The following is an 11,486-nucleotide window of genomic DNA, read 5'->3' on the forward strand; positions in this document are numbered from 1 at the left end:
ATAAATAAATAAATAAATAAATAAATAAATAAATAAATAAATAAATAAATAAATAAATAAATAAATAAAGCAGGCACATGGAAATTTGTTAATATATGAATAAATATATAATGAGTCCAGAATGAACTTAAATTTAAAGACACTCTGAGTTGGGCATTGTATAATCTTATGGTTACATGCAGGAATGATTTCCTGTGGTTCATTTTTGTGCAATGAGTCTCTGCCTAAAGGTGCTTTTGTAACCGACCATCACATCATGAAGTTGATGAGACTCGTTATCCAGAATGACCTTTGACAGGACCGTTCTCTCTGTCAGAATCCAGCTCCACTCCAACAACATCACTGGTCTTGGTGTCCTCCACCTTCATCCTGAAGGTGGAGGACCCAGCGTACAGGATGGCACTAAACGGGGAAATAAATGAAGGGGACACTGTTCACAGTGTACAGGATGGCACTGCAACCACAGACTCAGAACATCCTGAGGAAAGTCCAGCAGATGTTGAACGACATCTGAATACACCAGTCTGCAGGGAAAGCCTCCAACTCAAACATGTCTGGGCAATGCCATTGATCATTCTTCTGTCTGCTTGCCCGAACTTACACTTCCTCTCAATTTTTATTGCCTTTGATTCTATAAAATGAATAGCAACTATTTTATTCTTAAAAAATGAAAGAGCACTGTCCTTCTGTTCTTCAGGAAACTTACAGCAGATGAAACATTTTGGTCAAACCAGTGGAGGGACAAAATATAGCTTAGTGATGGGATTGCTATATATTTTTTTTCTGATTAACATTTTATTAAATTTTTATTACAACACAGTCCATTCTCTGTACAAGCGATATCCACCAGCAATTACATCAGCATAGTAACCGAGCAATGGCGAACCAACACTAAATAGTAGGCAACATTAGAAAAAGGAAGGGAAATTAAGAACATTAAATAAATAAATGGGGGCAACCCTGTTCATATAAAAAGTAAATTAAGTAGCACAGGTTGGTCAGCTTTTATTTATGTGGGGCATTCTACATAGCCCACTCATCACGGTCAAATCAAACCCCACTGGGGCCTCATGCCCCCACCACCACGACCTTTAATTGGGCCCCTGCAGTCTGAATAAGTATGGGTCCCAATTAAGGTGGAAGAGCTCCATTTTATTTAGTAATCTGTATGAAAGTTGCTCTAGTGCAGCTAATCTGTCAAGTCGATTAAGCCAGAAAGTAATAGTGGGATAGAGGTGGCCTTCCACCGAGAGACAATCAGTTTAAGCCCCAACATTAATGCAGTCTGGACCCATTCTGCAGTGTTAGATGGCAAATGTTTAAGGGGAGAAAACTGAATATCTTATTGTATAATTGATTTAACATATTTGTAAATCACATATCAGAAATCTTGAGTTTCAGGGCAATTCCATATGGATCAGTGGGCCTGTCTCAATCTGGCATTTAGGTGACTGTATAAGACTTTCTCTATGTAATCTATGTGGTGACCAATATGTTCTATGAAGTCATTTGAATTGTACTTATCTTGTTTCATATTCCCTAGACATTTGTTTAATACTATAAAGTATCATTTTCTATTCCTGATATGTGAAAGTCGAACCAACATCAACTTCCCAGGCTGATAGTAAAGCAGGGAGCCCTTTGCCTATATCCTTTACCAAAATGGAGTAATATTTAGACACTACATGGTATAACTCTGAGATTTTCCTAAAATGGGAAACATAATCTACAGTTGCAGTGGGTGTAGATGGAGATCCATAAATTTCATGTAGTAAGTGGCAAAGTTTAGGTACCTCCAGAATTGATTTTCTGGGAGCTGAAATTTTATTTTTACTTAAGGATCCCCCCTTCATATGGATCTCCAAGAATCAAAATTCCTCTTCGGACCTAGAGTTTCCTGAGAATCAAGGATTTACTAACATAACGTTTGGGATTAAGCCATATAGAGGCTTTGGTATATGGGTTAAAGTTCAGCATTGTCATTTTGCATCAAAAAATCTCTGTCAATTTTTACAATGATAATGACAGATTCAGTTGCATTTAATTTTCATTTGGTTTAATTAATATTCAACAGGCTGAACTGAGAATCCATCGTGTCATCAAATATCAAGCAGGTTAATATATTTAACTTTTTCTCTGTGGTGACAAATTTTGAAGTCAGGAAATATTTGGAGAATATTTATCATTTAGAGTTTCATCAAAGACAATAGAGGACCCATTCTTCAGAAGTAGCTTTAATGAACTGCGTGTCTCACCTTTAGCAGTGGAGTCAGAGGACAAACCCAGCTGGTTGGACAGAGTTGGATCTATGTGTTGAAGACGTTTGATCATCATTTCACTGGCTGTCTGTCCTTTCATCCTCACAGCATCGATGGTCTCCCGGGCCTTGTTCGCTGTGCTTTGATTCTCTTCAAGTTTTGCCCGTTTCTCCAAAAGATTAAACACACCATCGGTTTCAAGGCCATCGAGGAGCTGAATCAGATTTTCCTCAGAAACTCTCTTCACAAACTCAGGGCGAACCTTGAAAAGTTTTTTCTCTGCAGGCAGAAATCAGAAACAGGATTCATTCAAATTGATGTCTGAGAGAAAAACGTGATGAAGATCAACTATTCATGTTGCTCCATCCAGAGATTCAGAGTCTGTTGATCAGCTCCTCAGGTCTAAACCTGCTGTTGTGTTTCTGCCTCATATCTGAGTGACGACCACTGATTCTGTCTACATGAGACCAAATGAAGCTTCTGGTTCATCACTTTCTTTCCTCACTGCAGGAAGAACAATAAAAGAAACACCTTCTAAATATGGAGCTGCACTATTTTAGGGAAACAGAAAACTCTGATATTATTGGCGAATATTATGATGAAAATATTGAATGATCAACAAACATTTTCATCACTTCTCTGTCTTTACCATCATCATCAGGTCTTCATCTCCGTCTCTAAGCTTTAGCATCTCTGTCACCAAATGTTGGAATAAAAGACACAGCAAGTCTTTATATCTGAGATAATAAATTAGTAATATGTGATGTGATTACTGGATAAATTAATTATAGTAAATATTCCTGAAGTATCAAAGCTGCTGGCCTGTTCTTCACTTTTTACCTTCAGGTTTCATAGAAACTCACAATGTTTCCACCAGAGCTTCACTGAACAGGAAGCATGAAAACAATAAAGACACTGAGGCTGAGCTTCATCACATGGCAGCAACACAGGCTGTGATTTGTCAGTTTGTTTTTTTAAGATTCTTCATTTCTGCTTCTGATCACTTACCGAAATCCACTTCCTGCTGTACTTCCTGCTGCCGCGCCATCTTTTATCTGGAAAATATGAAGGATTTATTATGGTGAGACTTTATTTCATACATAATTTACTTTGTTCTTATGAACTTTGGATGGAAACTAAATATACCAGATTAATACACGCTCCCCAGCAGAAAAAAAATATTTATGTAACTAGAAAGCCATAATAAATCAGTATGTGAATTGACTGACAATAAAAAAAATATATTTATATGAACATTAATTTATCACATTTTACTTCATGAGGAACAATATTCCTGTTAATTTTCTGCACTGACTGTTAATCATTCTAGGATTTTATTTCCTTCAGGCTGAAATGAAAACATCTTTAAATCCAGCTTGTTGTTCTCTGACTGTCATGTGTTGCTGCCACCACTAGATGGGAGCATCAGCTGCAGAAAGCTCCTCCATAAAGGAGTCTGGCTTCCTGCTCAGGTCTTTAGTTGTCAGGTGAGCAGATTAATCCCTGTTTCTCTGCATCATCATCATGATGAAGGTTCTCCTCTCCCTCAGCTGAAGTTTTTCTGCTATGGACACAAAGTCCATGTTTCTGTCTCTGACCTCCAGAACCTGCTGGTTCTGATTTGACATTGTTGGGTCATTTACCCAGAATGCATTGCAGCATGAACATCAAAGAGACGTTCGTGTGACAATATTTTATTAAAATTTATAAAAAACTAAATAACCTACAGTATTATTGCTGAGTAGTTTTTACATCTAACATAAATATTTCCCAAATAACGTATATATTTTTTATAACTGTTCCTGGATCCCTTTAAAGGAATTCAGTGTTTCCGTTGTTTTGCAGTTTTTAGAGAACCAGAACCAGAACCAGAAGACCTGAGAGGTCCAGACGGTTAATACAAGAGCAGATCTGTAATGAATTGTGGTTCTAAGCCATTCAGTGATTTATAAACTAACAGTATTTTAAAGTCTATTCTCTGAGCTACAGGGAGCCGGTGTAGGGAGTTTAGAACTGAAATTTTATTTCTTATTTTATGCAAATAAAATAAAATACTGTGGAGGTAAATTTGTGTCAATATTATTCAAACAAAAACTAATCTCAATTTAAATATTTTTTTCATCAAAACTTTTGGAATTGTAATGATTTAATGGAAGATTTTATTTTGGAAAAAAATACAAATAAAATTTTTATTCAAATAATTTTCGACTCATGAAGAGAAAAATGCATAAAAGCATAAACTTTTATTTGTCAGAAGTCTTTGGTTGTGATTCTCCAACTTCTGATGCTACTTTTTTTGGTTGAACTCAGAGAGTTTTTATTGCTGGAAACATGAACATCCTGGGCCTAAAGACGAGCGATGTAAGACGTGTCCCTATTGGTCAGCGCTCCACTCCCTCCACCCTCAGAACCAGAACCGTTCCCTGAACTGCTGCTCAAACAAGCATTTACATTTGGACCTCTACGTTTTATTTTTATTTTTCTCCAGTTTGGAGTTTTTCTTTAAAATGTATTATTTTTATTTTTTGTGAGGTGACCTTATGTGCCCTGAAAGCACATTTTAAGTAAAATGTATAATTATTACCCAAACACAGGTATGCTTGGGTATTTTTTTTGTGCGTTTTTATGAGGTAAAGCAATTTGAACTGCCTTGTAGCTGAAATATGCTATACAAATAAACTTGACTGATTGATATTATTATTATTATTATTATTATAAATACTTATACTACTACAAGGAGCGTTGCCATGGTCATTGCTTCACGTGGGGGCAGCCTTCCGGGTATTTATTCTAATTTAAATATGTATTTATGAGTGGTGACAGGGCGAACCAGCAGCTGCGCTCTATTTCCAGAAAATTGGGATTTATAGGTGCACAGGCATGCACGTGCACAAGGCTTTATACATCTGAATTTTTTGTGCGTCACATTTTTCTATAATTGTCCGTACACCAATTTTTAGTGTGAAAGCTTAACACTCTTTTATACACGTGGCCCCAGATCATGGAGAAGAATCAGTGAGAACTTCTCTTTTTAACATCAGTCTGACCATCAGCATCACCTGAGGAGCAGACCAGCAGTTGTTACCCTGGTAACACAGCAGAGAGACAGCATCACCTGCTAACAGTAGCGTGACCTCACAGCAGAACCTCAGAGGACACTAATAGCGCTTTTCCACTAACCCGCCTCTGACTGGTTCTGTCCCGGTCCGCCTCGGTCAGATTCGTTTCCCGTCAGCAGATCCGGAGCGGCTGTTCTCAGATTTTCATACCTACTTCATTGGTAGAACTAACGGGACCGATCAGGGTACCGCACTGAAACAATTACACTGACAGCTGATCGCATTCATTGATTGGCTCGTGATTTACGTCACTGAAAACTGCAGACAACATTTAGCTTTTAGCTTTTGCCGTCTGCTATCAGAAAACTGCTCAGCATGGAGGAGTTTAATTATGACTTTAATCAGGAGCAGCGGTACAAACACACAGTAACATTTGCAGCACAATGGCCGTGAATTAGCAGCACTGCTAGCAGTTGGCCGCTCTAAATATGGACAGTCATAAAGAAAGAAACGGTTCAGCTGTGGTCAGCTTTCTGACGGAGCTGATTGTGTGAAACACTGTAGCTGCATAATATTAACATGTGATGTGAATATTATTTTTCATTCGGATTTAAAACAATACTAATAATAAAGTTTCTGGGGGTGATTTCATCCATCAATTCCCCCCAAAAAGAACTTTTTGGATGTTGAATTTACTAAAGCAGCATCACAAATAAAAAAGGTTGAACTTAGTTCATAATATTATAATCAGTTTATGTTTTATTTTAGCTTGATCATCTGAAACATTTAAGAATTATAAAAAACAAAGTCTGAGATCTAACCGCCTCTTGATCTCAGACGTAAAGAACTACAAACATGTCTGCTCATTTTCTGACTCAATTAAAGCAAGAAGTTTAATGGTTCAGTTGGAATCAAAACCTCCACAGTAACCTTTGTTGTAACAGAGATCAGAGTAACTTTGTTCATCAAAGAACCAGAAACAATTATCAACACATTTATTGCTGCTGACACCAAACGATGTAAACAGGAAGTTACTCTGGAACAAAAATCTGTCAGAGAATCAAACAGTTCTGACTCTTTTCTCTTCATAGAGAGATAAACTCACTGAGCTGCAGTGAAGTTTCAGTAAAATATGATTTTACCTTCAACTCTGAGACAGACTTGATTTAATTCACTCGTTCGTCAGGGCTTCTCTTCTCTTCCTGCTACCTGGTGAAGCATGAAACTCAAGAGTTTCTTTCTTTTTCATTTACAGGAAGTCATCTGGGTGTCTCTGAGAATCTCACTGCAGCTAACAGAAAGTAACATTTGTTGGTTTACGAACAACAAATGAAAGAAGTGGCAAAAGTTATAGGTTGAAGAAAGGAACGGATGGTCGTTTTATAAAATCTAAAAGAAAATTGGAGAAAGAACAGAAACAGGAGAGAAAAGATAATTATTTCACGACTGCTTTGAAGAGCTCATTGTTTTTGAAAGGGAAACATCAGTGATTGTGGGGAAGATGAGACAATAGAGCATCTTATTTTACATTGCAGGAATTAATGGATTCAGAGAAACAAGTTAATTATGAACCGTAGTAATATAAAAATTTAATTTGACATTGTTGACTTATTTCTGAAAGATTCAAGAAGCAGAGGATATCAGGTTATATTTGATTTTTTTAAAACAATTTTTCAAGAACTTGGGACATAGTTTTTATTTTTTTTAAGTCATGTGGTGCACACTACTGACCAGTTGGTGGCAGTAATGCTTACCTTACGTTTTTTTGCCAACCGCAAATAAAACCTAAAAAGAAGAACAATATGTCCACGGTTTCAAGTTTTTTTCTTTTGTATTCCAGTCATGATTAGAATAATATTGAAACACAATATATTTGTAAACATAGTAGTTTGTTGGTTTTACTTTATTAATCTTTATTTATTATTATTAAAGCTGTAGATAACTTTACTCCACTTTTGAGAAGAATCACAGCAATTCTAGTAAAAGTCGGTCTGTGGTGCAGCTCAGCTGAGACGAATGGGAAAATGTAAAAGTATTTACTATACTGCCAAAAGTATTCGCTCACCTGCTTTCACTCACATATGAGCTTTGGTGAGATCATCATTCCTGATCCATAGGGTTCAACATGATGTTGCTCCACCCTCGAACAGCTTCAGCTCCTCTGGGAAGGCTGTCCAAGGTTTATTAGTGCTTATTCTTCCAGAAGCATATTTGTGAGGTCACACACTGATGTTGGACAAGAAGGCCTGGCTCTCATTCTTCACTCTAATTCATCCTAAGGTGTTCTATCCGGTTGAGGTCAGGACTCTGTGCAGGCCAGTCAGGTTCATTCACCAGACTCTCCATTTAGAGCAGTGCTTCTCAATTCCAGTCCTCAGGCCCCCCTGCTCTGCATGTTTTAGATCTGCCTCTACTCCAGCACAGCTGATTCAAACGATTGCATGTATTTCTCTATAATACACATCTCAGTTTAAAATATATATTTTGTCTGTTTTTCAGGGGCTGTACCAAAGAACCAAGGGTCGGATTCAGAACACCAAAAGAGTTTTAAGAAGGCTCAAGATTGTCTGGTTTGTTTTTTGTTTTGTTTTTTTATTATTATTTTGTGCATGTGTCAACGCTCATGAAATCAGTTCTGTTGTAAATATCTCTTAAAATTATATTTTTAAGCAGTGGTTGGTTCCTAAATGCTGACTTTGCTTTGATTTTTTATTATTGTGAATGTCTTTTCTAAAAAACCATTGTATTAAAATTTATACTGTGCTACTTTACTTTGTTCTAAGAAGGCTTCATTAATGTCTTTTTGTTACACATGTATAAATAAATATGATTCTTTATCATATTTTGCTGTGGGTAGTCTTTAATGTTGATACTATAAAATTAATACATTCTTTGTCAAGTGTTTTTAAGTGGCTGTCATCGATTTTACAATTTATTACATTTGATTAATATGTCTTGGAAACAGAAGACAACTATGTGAAAACAGTAAGTGTGGGCCCAGCTTGGCTTTTCTTCTTCTTTAATTTGTTACAACATTGGATTAAAATCCATAGGAAATAGAAGACAACTGTTCCACATGAAAGCCCTGTGGGAGCTAAATAAATTCACTAGTTCATAGCAAATGCTGCTACATTAGCATTTCCACGGACCAAGCAGAACCATATATAGCTTTTTATTTTTGAATAAAATGCGAAAGTCGGCTGAATGTTGTCAGCCGACTTTCGGTGGAAATTCAACTGAAAGTCTGCCGCCGAAAGTCTAATGGTGGTCAATTTTGAGTCCGGAAAACGTCCATTCGGGAGGACATTCAATGCTAGCTGGGTTGTCTGTGGATCAGAACCGGCTTTAACCAGTCCACAGATTTCCTCTCTTCCTCCTCAATGAGTTTTGTCTTTTTACAGGTTTTCCTCTTGTTGCTCCTCTTGTTTTTTTGTTTTTTTTTATTTCTTAAAGCACTGCTGGAAAACTGCCAGAACCAGTTGCTAACTCAGCAACTTTCTTGCTTCATTTAGCAACATTTCAGAGAAAAATAAAATTCTATCAGCTAAAATCAGAATCACCAATTTTTTTGAAATTGGTGATCAGCCATAAAATCGGTGAGCAATCGGTGCGCCCCTAAAATTAACAACGCCTTTAAATGGAGCAATAATCAAAATTGCTCCATTTAAAGGTTAATCAAAAGATATAATTAAAAACCATTTTAGGTCAGTTGTAACAAACTATTTCAATTTCAGTTTCTAACTAAAAAAAGTTGTATTAATGTGTCTCTTTACTTTGAAGTTCAATCAGATCAGTTGACTAAATATTTTCCAGGCCTCACAGAGTGTTTGGGGGCTTAATTCAGGGGCCACAGAGCCGAAGACTGTTCTGCACATGGGGACCAACCCGTTAGTCCCGCAACATGTGGCTTCAAATCGAACTTCTCTCATCAGCTGGGTTCAGACCCCAAAGACAAAGACCAAGACAAAGATGAAGATAAAGACAAAGATAAAGGACAAAGGCAAAGAGGAAGAACTGGTGTGTTCCTTCTGTGAGACCAGCTCGTCTACATCTCAACAGACCAGAAAGATCATGAGACGAGGAGAAGGGAGCTACAGAGCCGCAACACAAGAGGCTGAGGACCGCTACGCACAAGAGAAAGTCACCCTAAGACCCGAGACCTGCCGCTTTAAGTCAGTACTCTTCCTGCCAGTACCCAAGTCCTGTGTGACCTCAGCATCGAAGCAAAAATGAAAGCTCATCAGACCTGCAGGGACGTCTGCCCTCATCGATCAACCTCCTCCTCCTGCTGCTGCAACACCTTCTTCATCATCAGGCCAGTTCTGGGGTTCAAAATGCCAAACTCCGTCCGTCTCTCTCAAAGGTTCCCATTTTTAGTTCTCAAAGTCAGCATTAGGGAAGGATGATTGATTTAACTTATTTGATTATTTCTGCTACTGATTTAAGCTGCACTGACCCTTGCAAAATTGCCTTACTAATTAAATAATTAGCATTAAGAAACTCTAAAAGATGTTGTGGACATTCAATTAATGAGTCACCTTAAAGTTCTTTGATGTTTGTAAAATAGCTATGAAGTTTGATTCTGGGGAGGAAAAGATGGAAAATGTTTTATAGGTTGCTTTTAGCCCAAAACTAAAACAACATCCTTGGGACTCGGATGAGTCACTAAAATCAACCTGGTTCAGTAACAAGTGCAAGTTGTAATAAAGAGAAAGAGCGACCGTTAACAGATGTGCTCTATGGAGCTAGTTGTCTGCAGGCTGTTCAGTCTGGCTAATTTACAGGGAGAAGAAGGACATCTGGATGGAGGTCAGTAAGTGTTTGGTTGGAAGGGGTACTCCTTTTCACTGTGTGTGTCCAAAATCAGTTACATAAACTTTGTCAAAGTTTGTTGGAGTGAATGTACCTGCTGAGGCTAAAATGTGTGTTTTAGGTATTTATCCAGAGAACTGTGTTTTTAGTTCCAGACAGTTGATTAACTTTGGACTCCTGCAGGCCAGGAGATTAATATCTCTTCACTGGAAAAAAATGGACAGATTGTCAAACCACATGTGGGTAAAGGAGATGACGTCATGCATGGCTCTGGACCGACTCACTGTTGTCAGAGGAAAGGGAGAGAAATTTGAAGAATTATGGTCACCGTTGACCGAGTTTCTGAAACACTACAACGGAAATTAAGAGAACAGTGCAGATAGCTGAATCTTTTTGTGTGTGTTTTTTTTCTTTATTTCTCTGTTTTTGTTTTCTGAAATATGTAGTGTTGAGTTGTTTATTTTATTGTTGTTTCTTTATTATTTATATTTGATTACTTTGGGGACTAAGTTGTTTAATGTGAATCTTATGTCAAATGTATCACTTACCACTTGTTTTTTTGTTATAAAATTCAGTAAATATGTTTAAAAAAAATCTACTTAGATTCAAACTTACGGTATTTGTAGAAGTTTGAGCGCCTTGGTTGCTGGGTGCGCTCAGTTCGGGGGGGATTGGCACCATTTCCAAATAAGGTATGGGTCTTATCTGGTCTGTCGCCCCCACTACCCGTTTGCTCCATCAACGTTCTCAGAGAAAAGTGGTTTCCTGTAAGTGAGGGAGGGAGAAGCTCCTGAGTCTCATTCTTCACTGATAGCAGGAAGAGAAGAGAAACTCTGAAGAACGAGTGAATTAAATCAAGTCTCAGAGTTGAAGGTAAAATTACATTTTATTGAAACTTCACTGGAGCTCAGTGAGTTTTTTGCTCTATGAAGAGAAAAGAGTCAGAATTGTTTTTTTCTTCTTTTCTTCCTGTCCCTGCTGCAGCTCTGTTTACATCGTTTGGTGTCAGCAGAAATAAATGTGTTTGTTTTGATTGTTTCTGGTTCTGTGGTGAACAAAGTTACTCTGATGTCTGTCAAAACAAAGGTTGCTGTGGAGGTTTTGGTTCCAACTGAACCATAAAACTTATCAGTAAACAGCCATGTTTACTGATAAGTAAACATGGCTGTTTACTGATAAGTAAACATGCGTCTGAGCTCATGAGGCAGTTAGATATGTTGCTGCTCTTGTTCTACACTTTGTTTTTTATTAAATGTTTCAGATGATCAAACTAAAATCAAACATAAACTGATTACAATATTATAAACTACCCAGATAGCACAGAATGATTGAAACAACATTGAAACAACATTGAAAC

General features: G+C 37.4%; 2 protein-coding genes and 1 long non-coding RNA gene across 7 annotated transcripts in view; 1 reads left to right on the forward strand and 2 right to left on the reverse strand.

Moving 5' to 3' along the window:
• The window catches only part of LOC103155609 (NACHT, LRR and PYD domains-containing protein 12-like), a 204,212-nt gene that overhangs the window by 151,970 nt on the left and 40,756 nt on the right, over positions 1–11,486 (reverse strand). For 2 of the 5 annotated variants that reach the window (XM_007577365.2, XM_016663693.1), the window contains exons 1-3: positions 6,460–6,565; positions 3,267–3,313; positions 2,256–2,537 (exon numbers count right to left, since the gene is read on the reverse strand). The exons of 2 other annotated variants lie outside the window; for them this stretch is intronic. In XM_007577365.2, the coding sequence (XP_007577427.2) occupies positions 2,256–2,537; positions 3,267–3,306 (322 nt within the window). In that variant the 5' untranslated portion in view covers positions 3,307–3,313; positions 6,460–6,565. Of the gene's footprint in view, positions 1–2,255; positions 2,538–3,266; positions 3,314–6,459; positions 6,567–11,486 lie in introns of those variants that run through there. One more of the 5 variants, XM_016663698.1, reaches the window with a different exon arrangement.
• The window catches only part of LOC107833738 (uncharacterized), a 14,810-nt gene continuing 13,056 nt past the window's right edge, over positions 9,733–11,486 (reverse strand). Inside the window, exon 3 of the long non-coding RNA XR_001659500.1 lies at positions 9,733–9,819. This is a non-coding gene — a long non-coding RNA (uncharacterized LOC107833738). The remainder of the gene's footprint in view (positions 9,820–11,486) is intronic.
• Positions 10,857–11,486, forward strand: part of LOC103155633 (uncharacterized) — a 92,759-nt gene continuing 92,129 nt past the window's right edge. Inside the window, exon 1 of the mRNA XM_016663711.1 lies at positions 10,857–11,002. The gene's annotated coding sequence lies outside the window, so the exon portion shown is untranslated. The remainder of the gene's footprint in view (positions 11,003–11,486) is intronic.

This window comes from Poecilia formosa, unplaced genomic scaffold, assembly GCF_000485575.1.
Source record: "Poecilia formosa unplaced genomic scaffold, Poecilia_formosa-5.1.2 Scaffold438, whole genome shotgun sequence".
Classification (NCBI taxonomy): domain Eukaryota; kingdom Metazoa; phylum Chordata; class Actinopteri; order Cyprinodontiformes; family Poeciliidae; genus Poecilia; species Poecilia formosa.